The 22,504-nt window shown below is 27.9% G+C and overlaps 7 protein-coding genes across 7 annotated transcripts; 5 read left to right on the top strand and 2 right to left on the bottom strand.

Moving 5' to 3' along the window:
* Positions 1 to 1,225: 1,225 nt before the first annotated feature.
* Positions 1,226 to 1,723, top strand: PGO_051770 (hypothetical protein, conserved; the record flags this gene model as incomplete). Its single annotated transcript, XM_028686555.1, has 1 exon — positions 1,226 to 1,723. The coding sequence occupies one exon, from the start codon at positions 1,226 to 1,228 to the stop codon at positions 1,721 to 1,723; it is 498 nt and encodes a 165-aa protein (XP_028542356.1).
* Positions 1,724 to 2,807: 1,084 nt separating this feature from the next.
* PGO_051760 (GTP-binding protein) lies at positions 2,808 to 4,703 on the bottom strand (the record flags this gene model as incomplete). Its single annotated transcript, XM_028686554.1, has 1 exon — positions 2,808 to 4,703. The coding sequence occupies one exon, from the start codon at positions 4,701 to 4,703 to the stop codon at positions 2,808 to 2,810; it is 1,896 nt and encodes a 631-aa protein (XP_028542355.1).
* A 1,317-nt stretch (positions 4,704 to 6,020) lies between these two features.
* On the top strand, positions 6,021 to 6,989 carry PGO_051750 (hypothetical protein, conserved; the record flags this gene model as incomplete). Its single annotated transcript, XM_028686553.1, has 2 exons — positions 6,021 to 6,107; positions 6,267 to 6,989. 2 exons carry the CDS (start codon positions 6,021 to 6,023, stop codon positions 6,987 to 6,989), a joined length of 810 nt encoding a protein of 269 aa, XP_028542354.1.
* Positions 6,990 to 8,461: 1,472 nt separating this feature from the next.
* PGO_051740 (RNA-binding protein) lies at positions 8,462 to 10,908 on the top strand (the record flags this gene model as incomplete). The annotated part of the gene is made up of 8 exons (XM_028686552.1): positions 8,462 to 8,648; positions 8,960 to 9,070; positions 9,231 to 9,328; positions 9,548 to 9,682; positions 9,834 to 9,961; positions 10,186 to 10,327; positions 10,477 to 10,550; positions 10,698 to 10,908. The coding sequence occupies 8 exons, from the start codon at positions 8,462 to 8,464 to the stop codon at positions 10,906 to 10,908; spliced, it is 1,086 nt and encodes a 361-aa protein (XP_028542353.1).
* A 462-nt stretch (positions 10,909 to 11,370) lies between these two features.
* Positions 11,371 to 13,093, bottom strand: PGO_051730 (hypothetical protein, conserved; the record flags this gene model as incomplete). Its single annotated transcript, XM_028686551.1, has 3 exons — positions 11,371 to 12,371; positions 12,657 to 12,725; positions 13,012 to 13,093. 3 exons carry the CDS (start codon positions 13,091 to 13,093, stop codon positions 11,371 to 11,373), a joined length of 1,152 nt encoding a protein of 383 aa, XP_028542352.1.
* Positions 13,094 to 14,751: 1,658 nt separating this feature from the next.
* Positions 14,752 to 15,626, top strand: PGO_051720 (Rab5-interacting protein; the record flags this gene model as incomplete). Its single annotated transcript, XM_028686550.1, has 4 exons — positions 14,752 to 14,820; positions 15,031 to 15,073; positions 15,200 to 15,384; positions 15,591 to 15,626. The coding sequence occupies 4 exons, from the start codon at positions 14,752 to 14,754 to the stop codon at positions 15,624 to 15,626; spliced, it is 333 nt and encodes a 110-aa protein (XP_028542351.1).
* A 2,349-nt stretch (positions 15,627 to 17,975) lies between these two features.
* On the top strand, positions 17,976 to 18,969 carry PGO_051710 (calmodulin-like protein; the record flags this gene model as incomplete). The annotated part of the gene is made up of 5 exons (XM_028686549.1): positions 17,976 to 18,005; positions 18,154 to 18,286; positions 18,434 to 18,604; positions 18,741 to 18,843; positions 18,954 to 18,969. The coding sequence occupies 5 exons, from the start codon at positions 17,976 to 17,978 to the stop codon at positions 18,967 to 18,969; spliced, it is 453 nt and encodes a 150-aa protein (XP_028542350.1).
* Between the last annotated feature and the right edge of the window lie 3,535 nt (positions 18,970 to 22,504).

Raw genomic sequence — 22,504 nt, 5'->3', positions numbered from 1 at the left:
TTTATGCAAATACTTTGGCCATGAGGCAAACCTGATATATTTAGCTAACTTATTGAAATAATTTTTTTTCTTTCACACTCAACCTGTCTTGCTAACATAACACTTTTTTTTGCAAATAGAAATGCCAAGATGAGACACACATTTGATTTGGTTATTTGACAGATTCGTACAATCACCTTTAAAATTAAACCGCAGCTATATTTTATGAAATAAATTAAAATCGCTAGAAAAATAAAAACAACAATGGTAAAAATATAACTTTCCCTCCCTTAGCTGTAATGCAACAAACTCAATTTTGTAGACTTTTGGAATGCATCCCAATAGTGATGTGAACCTAAAGTAGAACAATTCAAAGAATCTAAGGTTTGATCTTGTTAGATAACAAAAAATAATGCAAAATTACTAATGGTTAACTTCGAATTTACAAAAATTGTGTGAGTGAAAATGAACAAGATTTCTCTCCGTATAGAAGTAGTTGAAGTGCTGACTGTTCATAAAAAAAAAAAAAAAAAAAAAAAAAAAAAAATCTAGCTATTCCCAAAAAAAACACAAACCCCGTGTGCACAACGATAAACATACACTTCAGCTATTTTTTTTTTTTTTTTTAATTTATTTAAGATTTGTGTTAAAAAAAAAAATTAAAAAAATTAATTAATTCAGTTTCAATGTCTAATTCATCCACATGCAAAATATTCTTTTTCATGTTTTAATAAAACTATTCTGGATGATTAAAACAGTTCTTTAAATAATTTCCACATGAACTTTTTTTTCTTTACATACGAAAAAAAAAAGTTCTTTTAAAATGCGAAATCTTTGCATTTATTTCATGAAAGGAATTAAGACAAAACATTGACGTTTAACGATAATTTTAAATAAGTATTCTCCTTGACCTTTAAATTGTGCATGTGCATATAAGGTTTAATATAAGTACACCTCACCTAATGGGTGTTATTCTAGCTTGAAGCTTGATATTCTGCATTTCATTTTTCCTATTTTGTCACTCCAATTTTGTCACTCCAATTTTGTCTCTCCAATTTTGTCTCTCCAATTTTGTCTCTCCAATTTTGTCTCTCCAATTTTGTCTCTCCAATTTTGTCTCTCCAATTTTGTCTCTCTCATTTTTTCCCTCACATATTTTTCTTCACATATTTTCCCTCTCATTTTCGCTCCCTCATTTTATCTCATCCATTTTTTCTGACCCTTTTTATCCTTCTCATTTTTCATCATGCGAACTGTCCTGTTCAACGGCCCCTTTATCCCCGAAATTGACGTCGGGTACAATGTTCAGGTAAACGGTGTAAGCATTAATTTCTTAAAAGACCCCTTTTGCTTTAGGGATAAAATGATTAAAAGTGCAGTTTGTAAAAAAATTGAAAATGAACCCAATGAAGAGTTACTTCCATATGATGAAAATGAAGAAATAATGAACCCTACCATATCCATGGAAGCAACAGAATTACAGAGGTGCATTTACGAGGATGGTGGCGAAATCGAAGATGACATGACTCATAAAAATAGTTTATCACACAAACCTGTTTATGGTCTGTCCTACGGAGCTATCTATAAATCCAATGGAGTCATGAACCCACATAATTACAACAAAAAAATAAAATATATCCAGAGCAACAGAGAAATAGAAATAACCCATAAAATACCAAAACTAGATATTAATAGTATACATAATCAAGAAGAATTAATAATCCTACATAGGTGCAACATTTAAATTTTTAAACCATATTTGCAGGGAGAATTATTCTCATGTATTGAAAAATTGCATTGCCCATGCGCGAAAAAAAAAAAAACTGACAAATTATCAAACATGTAAAGAAAAATTGACATGTTTTTGATGGGCATTTAGCATTAATGAAGATATTTTCTCGTCTTCCTTAGATCTGGAGATGCAGAACACATATGTGCCTATATCTGATTTGGCAAGTAAAAAACATTCAAGTAAATGTTAATTTAGTATACCTTCAATTGCATAGTTTTCTACACAATGAAACCATGTTTTAATTAAATGAAAATAATATTTCTTCATGGAGATGGGAAATAGTTACACACATAGGTGTACACAAGGTACTGTATTAATACAATCGAGTTTAAAAATACACATACACATATTTGCACTTACCTTGTGCACATATATACATCTATATGCAAAAATTAAACGGAAAATTTAACACCTAAAAAGAGGGAGGCGCTGCAAAATTATTTAAAAATGAAAAGAAAAAGTTAAATACACACAATCCCCCACCCACCTCTCATCACCATTTTTAATTCCTATTTTTTCAGGCACACACATACAAAAAAAAAAAAAAAAAAAAAACATAAATAAAAAATAACATAAACAAGTATTCAAGCAAATGTGAAGACAAAAGAATAATATATCAAACTTGCGTTTTAGGCATTATTGAAGAGCGTTAAAAATGAAAGCATCAAGTAAATTTAAAAGGAATTAAGAATTGTTCCTGAATGGATGAATATAAAAAAAAAAAAAAAAAAAGAAAAAAGAAAAAAGAAAGGGAGTCTCCTTCTGGCAAAATTACGCACATCCTTTGTGCCTGCAAACACTCTTAATATTTTTTCATTTTTAGAAATGGGTCATATATTATAACATATTCCTGGATTTTCATATGCACATGTATATATGTACATATAGATGTATACATACATGTGCTTGGTGCCTATAAATGTGAGAGGCCCCCCTTTGCACTGTTTTCACCTTCGAAACGGATAAACAAATAAGTTATAGGGGAAAAGATTATTTTTTGTAAATGTGTCTATTCATGAAAAGCCTACATAAGGGTCTATGATTCCATCGTATGTTTCGCTAAAAAGTTGGTTAACTTAAATGTCACTTCATTTATTCTTTCCCGTAGGGGTAATAAAGAATTTGTATCTTCTGTTGAAATAAAAAGAGCGTTTTCTTTAATATCTTTAGGTATGTTAATTTGATCCCAGCTAATTAAATCTGATTTTGTTATAACATCAATCCAAGGTCTGAAAGGAAATAATCCCCTTAGGTAGTAGCGAATATCTAATTGTGCCTTCATAGAAGAGAATTTATGGTCGTCCTTTTTTGAAGGATCAAAAACGTAAATAACTGCTGATGGAATATTTTTTAATGATGATAAGGATAATTTTTCCATAAGATTTCTTTTTTGTTCTGGTCGATTAATTAATCCTGGTAGATCCATAATTTGTGTTGTAAATATATCATTTTCATTTGTAAAAGAATAATGACCTAGATTAAATTCTTTGGTTGTAAAATTATAATCAGCTATTTTCGATTTCGAATTCGTAATTGAATTGAGGATGCTACTTTTTCCTACATTTGTACATCCAATAATAGATATTGCTGGTTTTGTTATATCTATATATTTAATTTTTCTAATTTTTTTAATATATGAATTGTATAAGTCTAGCCATTTTCTACCAGATTGTAAAATAATATTTAGATCTACTATTGCTTCATTTAATTTTTTAAATAATTCTCTGCATGTTTTTAAATATTTCATTTGCCCTGCATACGTTTTTCCTGTAAGAGTTATCAACTTTCTGACTTGTAAAATGTTGCTTAAGACATCACTTAACGAGTTGGATATTTCTCCCTCTTTATAAAAATTTGTTATAGCATTTTCGTATAAACTATACTGAAATGGGTGTAAAAATTTCTTTAAATTTTTATGCAAATTGTATATATTGTTCAGTGGACGGGAGAGTAATTTTGTGTATAAATCTATCTTAATACAACATTCTTTGCATATTCTTTTTTTTGTGTGTTTTTCTTTATTTATATTATTGTATATACTTGTTAATTCTAGTTTAATTTTGTCTTTTTTCGTGCCTTTTTTTTTTGATCCTTTTCCTTTTGTAAAATCAACGTACGGTTCTGCGTTCACACTTTTGCTGTCCACATTTTTAATTAAATACAGATTCCCTTTTTCTATAAATTTTAGATACAATAAAGCATCTTTAATTACTTTAATGTTATCCTTAAATTTCGGGATTTTCTGAAAAATATTTGCAACATATGTCTTCACATGCTTTTTTTTTTCTTTCTCCCTAAATATGTTGCTATACTCCTGCGTATTTTCGAACTTCATTCTTTGGATTCTATTGGGGTCATCTTTAACTAACAGGTTGTTATTTTGGTTGTTCATGGAATCACTGCTTGGTTGCGTATCTGTCTTGTTATTAACAGAGTTATCTACAGCATTGTTGACAAGGTTATTTACAATTTTAATGGAATATTTTGTGGGCATGTCCTCTTCAACTGAAGTACCCTCCTTAGACGGGTTCGTGAGTACACCCTTTTCAGTGCACATGTTGTAACAACTTTCGTCACCATTTCCCCCCGGTTGTCCTGATTTCTCACTCTCTGAATCATTTCTATTGAATTTGAAATGTTCATAAATACGTGAAAAGTCGTAAAATTTTACACTTTCCACAGGGTTACATTTGCTCATTTTGTCATTTTCCCTATCATCCGTCATGCACAAACAGGCATTCCATTTTTTTCTCATCCCTATTCCTTTTACATTTTTCATACGTTTACTTTTTGGGAAATTAAAAATACATGGATGAAAATTTTCCTTAATATAAAGCAGGGTATCTATATTGGTTCTATTCTTTCTGAGAAGACAGAAGACTGAGCGATAAAAAAGTGTTACTACTAGGATGGCTTTACATACTAAACTCATTTTTTTTTTTTTTTAATTTGTTATCCCTTTTTTGCGTTTTTTTTTTTTTTTTTTTTTTTTTTCTCCTTCCATTACCCTCTACTATACTATTTTTTTTTTTTTTTTACCTATTCATCAACAATTTGTAATGCAATAATTTAGTATTGGCTTCTCTCTCTTCCCCTTTCTGTTCAGTCATTCCCATAATCACACATTTATAAATGCATCTGTCGGTTCATGCGCAGGTGAATATTTCTCATATGCATGTGCGTTTACACACAAGTATATGTGTATTATTATATGTTGCGGTAAGCATGACGTTATATATATGCAGTCTTAAGGAGCACCTCTTAAAACTCCCATTTTTTTCGCTCCACCCTTACCCTGTTGCTTCATGTGCTATACTGTGAAACTGCAATAAAAGTGTACATACATATATATATATATATATATCTGTACTGCAAAATACTCTTGGAGTTGCTTTGTTCAACTAAAATACACATTTTCACAAGTGAAGCGCGTTGATGGATCTAATTAATTAGGCCTTGAACTCTTCTTATTTCCATGGATATGGTTTTCATCTATATATTTTCCCGTACGTTGTAATTTTTGAATAAATCCCCATTCGTCATTTGAAAAGGGCAATTTGAAATTTTGTAATTTCATGCTTTCTTGGGCTAATGGAAAAAAAGTGCATACTAATGTGGGGGGTATGTACATATCAATTTTTCCTCGCAAATTTTCTTTTATTTTATTTATTATTTTTATTATTTTTTTTTTTTTTAAGCATTCCATGTGATCTGAAAAATGGAAATTAAATTTTGCTTTTGTTGAATATTTTTGTTCCACCGTTAGTTTGTTTATTTGTTTATTTATTTTCTTCACTTTTTTTTTTTTTTTTTTTTTTTTTTTTCCTTTCCCCTTTTTTTTGTTGCCTCTTTATGGGCACAAAAAAACTGCGTAAAAAAGCAAACACCCAATTATACATATGGACACCAATTTTAATTACAACCTTGAAGATGAAGAAAAAAATAGGGAAAAAAAAAAAAAATAAAATGGATTTGCAATTTTGCATATGTTTCAGGGATTAATTTTGTACATGAGTACATCCGCTACACTTTGTATATAGTTTACACGCTCATTATATTGATTTAAATTATTTTCCTAATTGTCCACCATCCTTGGGCATGAAAATATTGAACTTGAAACAAAAAAACACAAGTAAAACAAAGCGACGCAGAGGAAAATAGGGGAAAACAAAATAAACAAAAATAAGCAAAAATAAACAAAAACAAAACAAAGGACACCAACAGAATTTTCGATTTTACTCAAAATAATATGGGAAATACCGTTCAGTACAGCTGCTACGAACGGTGGGGGAAGAGAACACCTGACGGGCCACTTTTAAATTACAATCCACAGAAAGTAAGCAAATACCACCATCCAAAAAAAAAGTGTGACCATTGGGTGGACATATGTCTGTGTGCATTTCTTCAATTGTTTTGCGTTATTCGGAGTATTGTTATCATTTGTATTGTCATTTCTCCCTTTTTTTTTCTTTTTTTTTTTTTTTTTTTCCGCTAGCTGAATAACGGATCACTAGCAACGTTACTTGAAAATTTTAACTACGAATCTGCCGAAGAGACACACAAGGAGGGTTCCAAAAAGGGTTACACATCAAACCAGGGGTATCCGGGAGGTAGTTCCAATCATAACGCTAACAGGAACTACAGCAACAACAGCAACAACTGCAACAACATCAATAATGGAAACAATACCACGAACTATAACAGCACAAATCATATGAACCCGAAAGCTGTGAGAAATGCAAGAAGGAGACCAACTTACTCACCCACAGCAAGAAAAATAAACGTTGAAACAGAAGAGGAAGAAGAAGAAGAGGAAGAGGAAGAAAAACAATCAACCGATGATTCAGGTGAGAATATTTCAGCTAGAGATATAAGGGATGAAAAAATAAAACAATATAGAAAAACATTAACAAAAGTTGTAAAAATAAAAACAGCTATTTTCCATGAAACTGTTAAAGTTACTTGTTCGAAAGACGGGAAGATGCTGGAGTGGTATAAAGGAAAATCTGAAGGAAACGAAAAAAAAAAACCTATTGGCTCATTTTCTTTAAATAAAATAACTTCAATAAGAACCAAAGTAGACAATCTCAAATCGCTAGAAATAGCCGTAAGTAGTATTAATATAAGTACCTATTTGTTTATTTTCAAGACGCGTGAAGAGAGGGAAAGTTGGCAAAATAACTTGGAATCATTTAGAAAAATTATGAGCATGAAGTAGTGCTTGCGCAATGATGACCTCTGCTATATTTTTGCAAGCTCGTTATCAGCATGTTGCTATGTCGAGGTGAAATGATTAGAAATAATTAGATGAAACGATCTAAAACAAATCCTATCATCAAGTGAAGCATTCTAAAAAAAATAATAATAATAAATAAATTCACATGATTCAAATGAACGAATTCGATTTTAACTACTTTTTTCATTTTAATAAATGTAATTTTGCTTTCATACAATGCACACACACAACAACAAAAAAAAAAATAAATAAAATAAAATAATAATAAAATAAAAAGGAAAGAAAGAAAAAAGAGATACACTATGAAATAAAAAAGGTCTTATGGAGAATTCTCCTATTCTCTTTTTTTTTTTTTTTTTTTTATAAATAAAAAATTGCACCCGCACTGTATTATAATTTATTTAATTTTTTTCCCCCATCTTTTTTTTTTGTTCTCAAGGCATTATAATTTTTTAGTCCAAAAAGTCTTCATGTTGATGTAATTTTTCCGCATTCCAAAATATACACGAATTTTCACTCCCATGGGGTATATATGCATGGTTACTTTTCTATGGATATACACGCATATATGTGTATGTATGTTTTTACGTATATATACACATGTACTTATACACACACGTACACATATGCATATATATACATGTATATACTGAAACGGCTTTCCCATAGCTTGCATACATGCTCTTTTCAGCCCGACTTCCAAATTTTTTTACATGATAGGTTATAAACATATTAAAAAAATAGAGAAATCGCTACTCTATAATTTTACCCCCCCCTATGTTTTTGTACACATTTTTTAGAATTTAAATTAAAGGTGTTTTTTCTCAAATTACTAATAAAATAGAAAGAAATGATTTAAAAGTAATAGTTTTATACCTAAGTTATAGGTAATGGCATAAAATCATGTAGTATTTTTTTTTTTTTTTTTTCTCCTACCGTAAAAATAAGAGCAAATATTGACCCGCCATGTCTATTTTGCATTGACGAATGTATTAGTATATGCTTCTTTTTTTTTTCTTTTTTATGCTCATCGGAATGTAGAAAGTGTGTTAAAATTTCCGTCTTGAATAATTCAATGAAAAAGGAAAATAAAGGAGAAAACATTCTAAGCGATAGATACTAATCGATAAATGCTAATCGATAGATGCTAATCGACAGAGGCTAATCGATAGACGTTAAGCGAAAGGTGCTGAATGGAAATAAAAAATAATTTAAAAAAAAAAAAAAAATTAGTAATAGAAACAATTTCTGTGTGCATATTTTATTTTCCCATAACACACTCACAAAATTGATCACATTCTACATATATATCTGAGGATTAGTATTGTATAAGAACACTTATAGAAAATAAATTTTGCAAATAAAAAATTATATACGTATACATATATATGCAAATATTACAAATCATCTTTAATAAATAAAAGAAAATTAAAAAGGTTAAAAAAATTAGAAAAATGACATTAAATGATATTGCTAGTGAATCAAGTGATGCTGATACTTCCTTAAAAGCGAGGCAATTCAAAAATGACGAAATTGATAAAAAGAAGATAGACAGCATTTCCAAAAACAATGAGATGAGTTATAATTGTGAGCTCAGAGAAAAAAGGGATAGAAGCTCCTCTTGTGAATCTTATAGTCCAGGTTAGGAGCTCTAATGAATTTCTTATACAGCTTTGTATGAATCCATGTTGGAGTTTACGCATGCATATATATATGTGCTTATAAAATATATATATTCGTCATGGCCCTACATACAGCAATATTAGACACATCATTTTCTCTTAAAAATTATTACAGTTGTAGTGTTTTGATAATTCATCAGTTTTGTGAATACATTTACTTGTTTTTCCTTTTTCATGTATCCACATAAAATTTATTTTGCTATCTCTCCCCCCCTTAAATCAATATTCACTTTTTCATCAAAAAAAAAAAAAAAATTCGAATCTTTTTAGAAAAAAAAAAAGTATGCTGCTGCCACGAAAATAGTGTTTCCAAGTGTTCTGCAAAATCTGAAAAGAGTAGCCTAACACCTAAGTCCAGAAATGGTGATACACTAAGCACAGGTAGGGATAACAAGAATTATCTTCTTTATAATCAATATCAGGAAGTAGCAGTGGCAGTGAATGTGTTTGTGTTTATGAACCTGCTTATATATACTACACCCCACCATATCTGCACATAAACTTATACAAATTTATTCATCCTTCCCACACATTAACACAGCCTCCACAGGAATTAACGAATATGCGAATAGTTCAAAAAATGTAAATGAACCCTTTAAATTTTTTATCGGTGGTATCCCACAAAATATAACAAATAAAGTAATGAACTCATTATTTTGACAAGTTTTATTCTGTCTTTTTTATTTCCACTCTCCTTTTGTTTAGATAAAATTCACCTTTATTTGATTGTCTATGTATATTTCTATCAGTTGCTTATCTCTTTTCTCTTTTTTTTTTTTTTTTTTTTTTTTTTTTACCGCTGTATATATATTAACACTTATGTATGTATATATTTTTCTCTTTTCTTCCCCTTCAAAGTACATAACAGAATACTTCGAAAAATATGGATCTGTACAAAATGTTGTTATAGCACAAGATCATGAAACGAAAAGAAACAGAGGATTTGCGTTCGTTACAATGTCATCTCAAATAAATAAAGATAAAATCCTAATAGTATATAAGAATATAGACCAGTTTATGAAATATATAGACGCAAATTACAAAGCATAGCTGATACTTCTTTTTTCACAGATTTATGTATTTATACATGTATGTAAATATTTTTTTTTTTTTTTCCACTTTTAACTTTCTTTTTTTTTTTTAGGATTCTCATGAACTTAATGGAAAAAGAGTTGATGTTCGTGAGGAGCATAATACAACTCCCTCAGATATCCAGAGAAAAATATTCGTAGGTGGACTGCACTATTATTGGACTAAAGATACACTAGAGAGGTATGAACTATGATAATAAGAAGAGAATGAGTAATTTTTCTGAAGATTTATCTTGTTACGTGTAATGTTTATTGTGTGCATTCGTACAACTACACATGTGTTGGTGAATTCAATAGCAAATTATGCGAATAAAAGCAATATATATATATATATATATTCCACATTATCCTTTCTTTTTTTATTTTATTATATTTTTTTTTTTTTTTTTTTTCATCTTTGCTCAGCTACTTTTCTGCCTTTGGGGAAATTGATGTAGTTCAAATTGTACTGGATTCTTCTGGTAGATCCAGATGTTTTGGATTTGTGGTTTTCGCAAATGAATCTTCCGTGGCCAAAGTTTTGAAGCACAGAAGGCACAAAATATACGTACGAGAGAAAATCAAAATAAAATATATTGAAGAGACAAAAATACATGTACATGTGTCCTTTTGTTAAGTGGTCCCTTATCCACTTTTCATCTTTTCTGCCAAAACGCTACCCTAACAAGCACTTTTCTTGTTTCCCTTTTTTTTTAGGACAAGATGGTCGAAGTTAGAAAAGCAGAGCCTAAAAAGCCTAAAATGGCTATGAAACGACAAAACAGCAAAAGGCAAGGAATAAAATTCATAATTCACTTTTCTCATTCACAAGATGATAATATGTACAGGAGAAAATTATCTGTATTTCTTCATGTACATTTATGTGTATAACACATGGAACACTTTCGTGTGCTCCTATTTTCTTTACCCATGCACAGCCACCCCAAGTTTAGTCATCCCCCTCCATTCATGGACCCTTTTCCATGCAACAAAGAAACGATGGTGCATTGGGCTAATTTTATGTATAATGCATGTGGAATGCCCTTTTTATTTAATCAAAGATTTCAAAATGTTCCTGATTTTTATTCCAACTATGGCTATTATCCGAATTCAATGAAAAATTCACACCCACCAGAATTTAACAACTAACTTGTGTAATATTGTAATGGTATTTTGATGTTTGCATAATTCTACTTTTTTGTACATCTTTAGTGATAATTGTAATGTATTTTTGATGCTTCCCTAATTTTGCGTTAGTATCCATTGTGATGATGATCTTTTTTTTTTTTTTTTTTTCAAAAAACTGATACTTCATTAATACAGATTGTTGGTGATGCATTGTACTTTGCAAAGTATCTTAATATTTCATTTAAATGAAAAAAAAAAAAAAAAAAAAAAATGACACCAAAATGGTGTTAAAAGTTTCTTATTAACAAAATGGAAGTAAAAGGAGGAACAAAAAATAAAAACGTGATCGGGTGTCTGCATCAAAATGTACGCTGAAAACCCACGGAAAAGACAAAAATAAAACACCAACTTAACCACGAATTTAATGTACAAATTTATTCTCACATTATATTTTAAATCTCCTAAGTATGACCGAAAAATGTTTCATTTAACACAAAAAAAAGATCTTATGTTTTTTTTATTTGTATTAAAACTTGAAGAATTCTCTTTGTCTGAACTAGGGTAATTCTTTTCTTCCTCTTCCTTGGCAATACATTTTTTTTTTTTGTCATTTTTTCTTTTATTACACTTTTTTTTAAAGTTTAAAAAATTAAAAAAAAAATTGACTTTTCTATTTTTGTCTTTCCTTTTTTTCTTGTCACACGGTAATGATTTAGAGTTATGAGGGCTTTTAAAAAATTCGTAAGAATGGGAGTTCTTATTAGTAAGAGGTCCATTTTTGCTGTTCTTTAATTCACCCCTTTTGAACGTGTTTCCCCTGTTAGTTGCAAGGTAGGAGTTATGAATAACGTTTTCGATGTCTCCAACTTGGCAGTTGTTACTATCTTCAGGAAGATCAAAATCACTTTCATCGCCAAAATTTTGACAACTTTCATCAAGAGCATCCGCGTTTGTGGGACTCCTGCTTAGCCCTTTCATTAATGAGCTCTTCCCCCTCTTGCTGACATATTCTTTTTCATTTGATTTTTGAGAGTTTAAGGTGGTTATTCTGTCTGTAGAATTCCCTTTCTTGGTTATGTCACTGAGCCTTTTTTGAATAAAAAATTTATCTTTTGAGGAATATGCAGTACTTTTCGTTAGTAGAAAATTATTAAGATCGGTTTTATTGCTTTCATTTAGTTTATTAACTGTGTTCGAATTTTCTTTATTCCCATATGAATCTTTATATTTACTTAATATAGACACTTTTTCTTCATCTATGTTTTTATGGCTATAAGAAACATTCTTATTTTTCCAGGACTGATTATTCCCAAATAATTTTTTGTTCAGGACTTCGGCTATCGATGCATTGGATATGCTGGTTAGATTTTTTTTATCCAAATCTTCCTTTATTTTGGACTCTTCTTCCTTTTCTGTTGTAGAGAAGTTAACATTTTTTTTTAACTCATTGTCTGTTTTCTTGTTAAGCATTAGTTCGGCAATTTCTGTAGAAGGGGGGAGGTGGGGAGCAACTCAGAAAAAATGAAGTAAATTTTTTTTTTAGGAGTTCTATATAGATTGGTTGAATTTTTTTATTTTCATCACTCATGTAAATATAATATGGACATGTTTGGGTGTTTACATAAACATGCACATATAGGTGTGTTAATGCTTCTGCTCAAGCGTGTTTTCACGTGTATATACATTTTATGCAAAAAAATGTTGTGAACATCACGTAGATAGCGATTAAAATCTGGTTAACATATACGAATAAGAATTTTTCCCTTTACTTAGCTGTTTTTGTTTTATGGACTCGTGGACCCAGGGGTTTTCTCTAATAGCAGATTCATCAGTAAATCCTGAAAAATTGTAAAAAAAAATTTTTTTTTTTTTTTTTTTTAGGAAAAAGGAAAGGATGCACATTAATCATCCAAAAGAGACTATGATAATGGAACAAGTGTTCATTAGACATTACAAAATATGTAAAGTTCGTGAATCTTTGTAAACACCGGGAGGGTAGCGGCTTATAATAATAATAATTATTATTTTTTTTTTGTAACGAAAAAAAACAAAAAAGAAAAGATGAGTTTATTGGAATAGTATGAAAAATGTGCGTGCATGAATGTTGTAAAATATTTTATATACCCATGTACGGAGATTTTTGTGTTGGATAACTCTTTCCATAATTTATTTTTTTATTATCCATGGTTGCAAGTTTGTTGTACATGCGTTTATTCGTTAATTCTTAATGTAAATTCGATACTTTAGGTTATTTCGTGAAAATGGTGAATCATTATTGGCTTGTTTTTATATTTTTTTCTTTTCACATAAAAAACGAAATGTAACAAATGTAACCAAAAAAGGTATAAATCCATGAATATGTGGAACTTATGGGGGATTATAAAATAAACGCATTAAACTTACGCAAAAACGCATGTATTGAAGAATTATTTCCAGTTTTTAAAAGTTATGGTTGGTCATAAAAATTCCCCCATTTTTTTTTTTTTTTTCTTTTATAACATTTTAAAGAATAGAACTAGTATGATAACGAAACAAATGTGAAGGAATAGACAAATGTAATGTAAAATGTCCTTAATTCTACAAATTACTAAAAAGGATGTTTCCTTTTTGTGTACAAAGAGCATGATAGTAACATTGTGCTTACACATATGTACAAATACCTAAATCTTAATGTAACACGCATTTCCTTTCTTTTTGAAAATGTGGAAAATAAGGAATAGATAACTTCCTTTCATGCTTTAATTTTGTATGTAAATTTACTGCAAAGCACTTGTCAAAGGGGTATAAAAAAAAAAAAAAAAAAAAAAAAAAAAAAAAAAAAAAAATTCATTTTCCCACTACAAATGAGGAACTTTTGTGTGTAAAAAATATTGTAAAGCATATTTCTCCTGTTAGCAGTTAACAACGAAGATTAAGCATTTTCCCATTTTATGGAAATTTGGAGATTTTAAATAAAAGCACTTTTCCCCTTTATATAATTTTTTTTTTTTTTCTTTTAAGTGTGTTGTCCAGGTGCTAGTTGTTAGATAGGTAGGACAATGAACAAAACAGTTCTTTTTACTTGCAGCCTTCAGGGTTTCCTTTTTCATTTCCATTTTTTTAAAAAACATAATTATGTTGATATCATATTTAAAAGTTATGATGTATTGAAAATCTTTCAAAAACGACTTAAAATTCTTTCTCTAATTCTAGTATACAAACACAAAATTTTTTATTTTTCTTCGTTATTATTAGCAAGGTGCAGAACTACACTTCTCATTAGAATTACATTTTTCTTTGCACAGAAATAAGAACTCGGGGAAAATTTTCCCCTTTACGGCACAGTTATAATAACACTTATAACTTTGTGTTTCTTGTTTATAAATTTTACAACAATGGTAACATGAAGGCCTTATGTTTAAGAATCCTTAAAACAAAGTAACTTTGTTTATTTGATAATAACATTAACAAAGATTTTTACTACTTTCAAAAAAAAAAATAAAATAAATTGTTTCAGGTATTTTTTCTTTTACGTTGTTTTTCTTGTTATACGTAGGAGAACTAGTGTACCAAATAAAATATGTACCATGTAATATTATTACCACCTTGTTATCATCCCTTCTCCATATTTCTTTCTTTTTTTTTATTTTTTTTACTTTTGTTGCTTCTTTTCCCCTATTATTCCTTGTCAATATGAGTTATATCTTTTAAACCATATTCCTGTTGTTACGAAATTATAATAGATGACGGGCATTAAATCATACGCATTTTTTTTTTTTTTTTTTTTTTTTAAATAATAAGAAACTTCTCAAGGAACTGAATAAAACACCATTGAAGATATACATTTTAAAGATTACACTTATTTAAGATTACACTTATTTAAGAATGAAAAAAACAAGAGAAATTAATGGAAGCGGGTTATTTAGGAAGTTGCTACATGAGAAATTAACAAAGGTTGACAAAAATGAGCATAAGACATTTTCACATTATGCAAGCTTATTGAGCACATTTATTTATGCACTATACAAATATATGCATGTACATATATACACCACAAAACTTACAATAAGCACATTTCATTTTTTAGCCAATACTCCTGTGCACACACATTTGACAAAGAAAACCTTTTTCACATAAACTCCAATTTTGTATTTTCTTCCACAGAATGAAATGGATGATGCTTTTTTTTATTGCAAGCAAGTGATAGGTAAATGAAGAATTTGCAACATGCATAGAAATACAAAGTGGAAACACATAATCTCAAGTGTAAATGTTTTTATATACATATACACCTTAATCATATACCTGTTCGGCCATATTTTTAACAACGTAGGTATTGTAGGAGGTATAATATCTGGAATTTTACGCATTAAAGGAATTTTGGGGTTTCTCTTTTTTTTCATTCTGCAGTTTCTTTTATCCTTCGTATTGTACAACAAAAAAATAGATGAAAATCATTTTATGGACAACTATAACATCGCAACGAGCAATGTATTTATTGGGCTTTCTGCATTTCTGGTACTTAAAAAAAAGACGCAAATTTGTACATATGTATATATAAACTTTTGCATATGCCATGAAAATATATGTGTATGAGTATTACAGAAATGTGGCAAAACTGAAATGTTCTTTTTTTCACGGGTCAAATAAAGACATCCCTCGTATGAAATGGTAGATAAACGACATACTATGTTGGTTACATTTTTTTTCTTTTTTTATCTAAGGTATCATGGATAACAATTTATACATTGTTAATTTAGGTATATTCCATGATAAGAGAAACAAAAAAATGAAGAGAAATAGGAGAAGGGGCAAATAAAATTGTGTAAAAAAAAAAAAAAAAAAGACATACAAAGCATACAAAATGAAAAGAACATAATTAACACTTTTAGTACAGTTGACACATTGTGTGAAAGCTTTTCGTAAGAGTAGAAGGGAATAACGAGCACACTTTCATGAAATAGTCTCATTTTAAATGATGGATAAGAGCACACATTTCTAGACATGAATGTAAAAACGTACAGGCACTTCTGGTAAATAACGAGGAATATTATATTATCAAAAGTAAACTTATAATTATATAGCCTAGCACGTAAAAATTAAAAATAGAGAATTACTTTTTTTTAAGTGAAATTTTCAATTTAACTTCCAACTATCTTGTGTAAATGACAAATAAAATGATTTCTCTGAACATATTATCGTTATTTGTTTCTACGAAATAGTATATTGCCTTTAAGAACATAACATTATGTTTTTTTGTATACGCGTGTGAACAGGAAAATTATTAATTACACTTTTGTTCTACAAAAAATTACCATATTTGAAATGCAAATTTTTGTACTATAAATGGGGCACAAAATCTCCTTTATTTTTTTTGTCACACCTTTAATATAAATTTTAAAGGAAATACAAATTTATAAATGCTTACAGAATAAAGACGGCAAAGGAGAGTCTTTTATTTAAACAGAAAATAAAATTTCATCCAGTTTATTTACAAACAATTTAACACAGTGAGACAACACCATGTGTAACTTCATTTTAATCCATAAATACAGTTTTAGTTGTAGAAAATTCGATCTCTTAAAAATAAACAATACAACGATGTGAAAGCTTAAAGCAACTCACATCTTAAAACATTACTTTTATACATTTAACACACATAGACACAATATTTTAAGAAGCAGAATAAGAAAAAATGCATGTTAAGCAACACCATATGCTAACCGAAGTTGTTGATATGTTCTAATTATGAATGGAAACGTTTCTAATAAAACTGGAAAAGTGAAATGAAGACAGGATGTTCGTAAATCCAAGTTTATCCTGTTGAAAAGATAAATTATTTTACATATATTTTATATCAAAAAACAAAAATTGAGAATAATTTTAATTTACAATTTTTTCAATGGTAAAGCTACAAAATTTAGCGTTTTCAAAAAAACAAAAAAACGTATTTAAAATTTTTAAGAAAGTCATTTGTTCTCCCCATTTTTCACATTTTAAATTCATACATGCTATTTTATGAACCACAGACAAATCAGAAATTTTGCATTTACGCAAAAACAATATAAACTAAAAGCGTAAACACAAATATGTTTATCTTTCAAAAAGTTTTGTGTATGATTATCAAATCATTATTTAACTAGTGGATAATATATACAAGCAATAGAATAATTTTTTTCTTATGCTTAAAATTCATAATGTGTAACGTTAACGAACTAATTTTCCTCAAAGTTATCTCTGCATGCGAAACGCCTCTGTTAACATATCTAAAAAGTTAATTTAAATATATATATATATTTTTTTTTTTCACGTTTAAATAATAACACAAAAGTATTCACATTTAAAAATTAATTAAAAAAATTAACACTTTTTCGAGTTGTACCCCTTCCGAACATTCATAAAAATACACTGAATTAAATGTCAAAGTGAGTAAAATGTGCACGTACACAATTTAACTCTCTTGAAAACGTAAATTTATGCTACAAGTAAATATATTTTTGCCTCCTTGCAGCATACGTCATGTGCATATACACATGGTACGCACACCATTTAATTACATACCGAAGCATGTGCATACTAAATTTCATATTTGCAAAAGATAATAATCTATCAAAGTCCCTTGAATTTATATGCATACATACGCAGTTCACAAAAGCAGGTATATCAAATTATGATCACATTTCCTAAATGGAATTATCCACACCATAAACACACAAATAGCTATGCTATTACGTGTTCGATTACATATGTATGCAAAATTGTATATACACAAAACCAAAACTTAAAAGATTTTTTTTTTACCATTTTAACATTGTTCCCTTTAAAGTTGTCACCATACACAATTATTACAATTTTCTCCCAAATACGTTCATTTCAAGAAAATTCAGAAAAGGAAAAGCAGCTTTTCAAAGCATTTTTAGTATCATCCATTGCTAAAAAGTACAAAATCTCTATTTAAGAAGTTGCATTGTCTATTCATTTTTTTCTTTAAAAGGGTATTTATTTTTTACGATAATATCGCTTATTTTTACGCTACTTTTTAAGAAATATAGCTATGTTGTATAAACATTTTTTATTAAAGTTTAAATTTTTACCTTTAACTGCCACAAATGAATAAGTACATTTTGTCTAAAGAAAGGGTAACTTTAAAAAATGTACATATATATGTGTGCATATATATACGCATGAACGCACAAATACATTTTGTTATCTTAATAACGACTATCTCCTAATCTACCATGCTACTTCCACACAATTTTTACGTACGTTCTTAACCTTACCTTTAAGAGATCGGAAATAAAGTCAATATTTAAAGAATTTGATAAGGGCAAAAATGGGTTAGATGGGAAACATCTAATACATTTATTAAAATCTATTGGCATATATCTGAACAAAGATGAAACCGCTGCTTTATTAGATGGTGAAATCAAATTTTCATTCATTTTTATTATGTCAATTTTTCTCTTTTTTTATGTAAACTTCTTAATTTGTAAATACCTTATAATAGTCCTTTTATATTATGACGTTTTTAACATTGTATTAATATGTAATTTCTTACAAAATATAGAATGCAGGATAAATGGTAATGTAAATTTAAACAACTTTTATGCTATTATGCAAGAATTTTACTATGATGAAAACATTGGAAAACTACTATTAACGTCACTACAAGCTCACACGAGAGAAAGTGCCAAAACGATTACCACTGCAAAGCTCAAAAGCTTATTATTGACATTGGGTAGGAGCTAAAGAATTCTATTTATGTACCTATATATATATAAATACATATTGCTACATTTCATTGCTTATAAGCATTTTATGCATTATATTTTAATTAAAGAAAAATGAAAAAAAAAAAATTCATTTCAATGCAGGCACTGGTGTGAAACTGACGGAAGATGAGGTAGACGCCTTTTTAAATGTAGAATTCAATGCAAATAAAAACAAAGACATCTCATTTAATGATTTTATATACAAGTAAACGGAAATGCAATTTCAGAACATATATATTTGTTTCGTATATGAACATGTTTGTGATATTCCATTTCATATAAACATAGACGGAATGCTTTTGTTTAATAATTTAGGGTGTTAAAAGAGTGATGTCACGGGTCAAAGCGGGGAAATGGGCCCTTTTACACATATTTTTAATTGGTATATAATTACTTTGGGGGCCAAATATATTGAAATATATTCCTAGAGGTAAATGAATAATAAAAAAAATTATACTTTATAAAATTTGTAAACCTGCTGAATACTTTTGAGAATAAGTATTTATTTTTCTGCCTTTCAGAAGTGTGGTTAAACTATAAGAACTGCAAAAATATGTATTCAACAGGTGAAAATAGATAACATGCAATATGTTTTTTTTAACATTATTTTTTTAAAAAGTTACACTTATTAAGATAAATCCAACCTCATAGAATTGAAATATATGTTGAAAATATATTTTTACCATATTTTTACATGCATGTTTTTTTCTTTTTTTCAATAAATATTTACATATATAAGTAATAAAGATAACGTAATTCAAATTCATCTTTATTTTTTCATAATGCAAATTTCTCAAAGTAGCAATGAAAATAAAATTATAATTTATGTTTTTTACTTCATACCAGCATAAACTTTTTAAAAAGACTGGAAATGTGTATACTAATTTTGGTAATATTAAACAAACATCTTAAAAATATACGGTGTCTTTGACAAATGAAAAATTTCATTCCGCAACTTCAAAATAGGATTAAAATTATGTTATTGATTAGTTTTATCATTCGTTTTTTCATTTTTCACTTATATGCGTAAATTTTTTATTCGGGTCTAAAGTTTTTAAAATCTAATTGCGCAGAAAAACTCGTGTGATATAATTTGTCTACTATATATTTATTTCAATTTAAAAAGTCTTAAACATATGTTCTGTCACTTAGAATGCAAGATATCGTTATTTAAGGTTACTGGTACCACTTATAAATTTCCTTTTTCCCTTTACTTCTTTTCATTCATACTTTAAATAAATTTAAAAGTGTGATATGTAAAATTTCATTAATTGTAAGTTAAATGAAAAGGCATATTTTTAGGCGGCGTTATAGCACGTTAACAACAGCACTCATCTATTAAATAAAATATAAGCATTATTAAAAGACAAAGTAGAAAAATATAGATGAAGCCATTATTCACGTTCAATCTTGCACACAAGTATTAATGATTTCCATCCATAAATAATATGGAAAATTAAAGAACACAACATTTTTAATCATGAAATCACATAAATACATTTTTAAATTTTAAGGGTGAAACGAAAATTACTATTGTGTAATTTATACTTCTCTTTGTTGAATTTAAAATGAATTGTATATTATATTTTCATAATTATTATAGATTAAACTTTGGTAAAAGTTACCCATAAATACTTCCATGTGCTGTGAAGCCTAAAAGTTTTTCATTTTTAATGAATAACAAGAATATGCTTAATAAAAGAGCTATAATATTTCCAACCCTTGTTTTTTTATGGGGCTTATAACAATGTCCTTCAAGAAACGAAAAATTGTCCACATAAACACATGCTATATGTTTTTCTGCCTATGCATATTTATCAATACCTCAAATTTATAAAAACGCTACTTGCTAAGATCATGTAACAGGGGTCACCATATAAAAATCTCAAGACTGCAATAGTTATTCATAGGATGATATAACATAACAAAAATTAATGTAAATTATGAAAATAGAATTTTGAGCATAAAAGGGATTTTATAGAATATTTAGTATTGCTTCCTTAGAGTAAAAAATTTGTGCTAGTTCTAAAGAAGCGCACACTCATATTATAATTTAAGCATAAAGCAACAATAATCTACAGTTACGCTTAAAGTAACTCTTCAATCAAATTTATTTCAAGGATTTTTAGCGAATGTGATAAATGAACTCTATAGCCTTTTTTATTTATACATTCACTTTTTTTACATGGGTTAAAATAGACAGTAATAGTAAAAAAAAAAAATTAGCCCAAAAAACATTAAGCAAATATTGCATAAATACTGTAACGGCAAAACAATTGCCCCTATGTACAGCTGTTACTTCATAATTATAAGTGGTTATTTAAAAGCACAATATTTACAGGTAATTCTTTATTCATGCTACTTTTGCACGCTTATGCATGATATTATTTTCATAACTCCTTTCTTTTTTTAAAAAACTAAATTTTTACTTTTTTTTAAAGAATTCATATGTTTATAAGTAAATGAATGTATTCTCGTGACACATCTATATCACTGCGGCGACAACTGAGTTCTGAGTATGTAAATATAGAGTTTACCAAACAATATGGTTGTCTTTCATAATTGAGTTCCTCTGATAGGAATACATATCTTTTATACTCGTATATTCATTTCTATGGTTCAATTTAGATTTCATATAATATTTTTAAAGTCCGTTTCACTATGTAAAAACCTTTCAGAAATTTTTTTTTTTTGTTTTCTACATGGACAATAGTAAAGTTTCAAACTACAACAGAAAAATGTTTGTTATCATAGAGAATAAATGTAAAATTACAAGTACACGTGATTCATTTGCCTTTTCTGAAGTTACTTTTTGTTGTTTTGCAAACTCCTATATGAGGCTAAATGAATTTTATATAAGACTAAGCAAAAAACAATAAATATTAATATTCTAAAAACAATCACTATCTTTTTAACACATAAATTATTGCAAAAATGCATAAAAGAACCATGCCTACAATCAAAATGTTTTTTCAGTTTTACCCTATGTACGTTACATGCAAAGCAACATACTGTTTTTTCCAAATTATATGTTTCTTTTCTTTACCTTTAATTTACATAAAAACTAGTTATTTCTATTAATAAATTTGATAACACACACACACAAGAACTTGTTTTAAAATAATATGCTTAAAATGCCCATTCTTCCGTAAAACGGACATGGGTTATTCGACAGTATATCAAAAAAAAATATATATATATATTTTTAAGCCTATGTTTTCAAATAATCATAAACTTTATCGTTTATTGCACGCACACTGATCATAAAGCTTGTTGTCCAATATCATTTTAATACAAGTTTTTCAATGAAATTATAGATAATATTTTAAGGACATAAATAATTTATTCGATTTTAATTAAAAGAGGAAATTATATAATAAAAAAAAATGATAAAATTGATCTTTTAATAAACTTCTATAAAATATATTTCACTTTATAAATATTGGCAAGCTATAATCTACTTAAAAAATTATATAGAGTAATGTATTAAAAATTATATATTGTATTTTGGTAAGTAAAATAAATTAATATAACTAAATTAAAATTAATTCGGAAAAAACAGAACACAAATATCTATAATGTAACAAAATATAAAAAATAAAGTCTTATAAATGTTTCAATTTTTTTTTTATAATATAAGTAAAATTTATATTATAACACATTAATTTATATTTAAGTAATAAATATATTAATTTAATTCTAAAATTATTATTTAATTAATTTTAATTTCTCCATTTTAATTTTGTTATATTATAATGTTAATTTTATTTATAAAAACATAAAATATATTTCTTTTAAATTAATTATTAGCTAACATATTTTTAATTAAATAATAAATTATTTAATTTTTATTTAATTAATAAATT

This window comes from Plasmodium gonderi (genome assembly GCF_002157705.1).
Source record: "Plasmodium gonderi DNA, contig: Chr05, whole genome shotgun sequence".
In the NCBI taxonomy this organism is placed as follows: domain Eukaryota; phylum Apicomplexa; class Aconoidasida; order Haemosporida; family Plasmodiidae; genus Plasmodium; species Plasmodium gonderi.
Note: the sequence above shows the minus strand (reverse complement) of the source record. Positions and strands in the feature narration are given on the sequence as shown.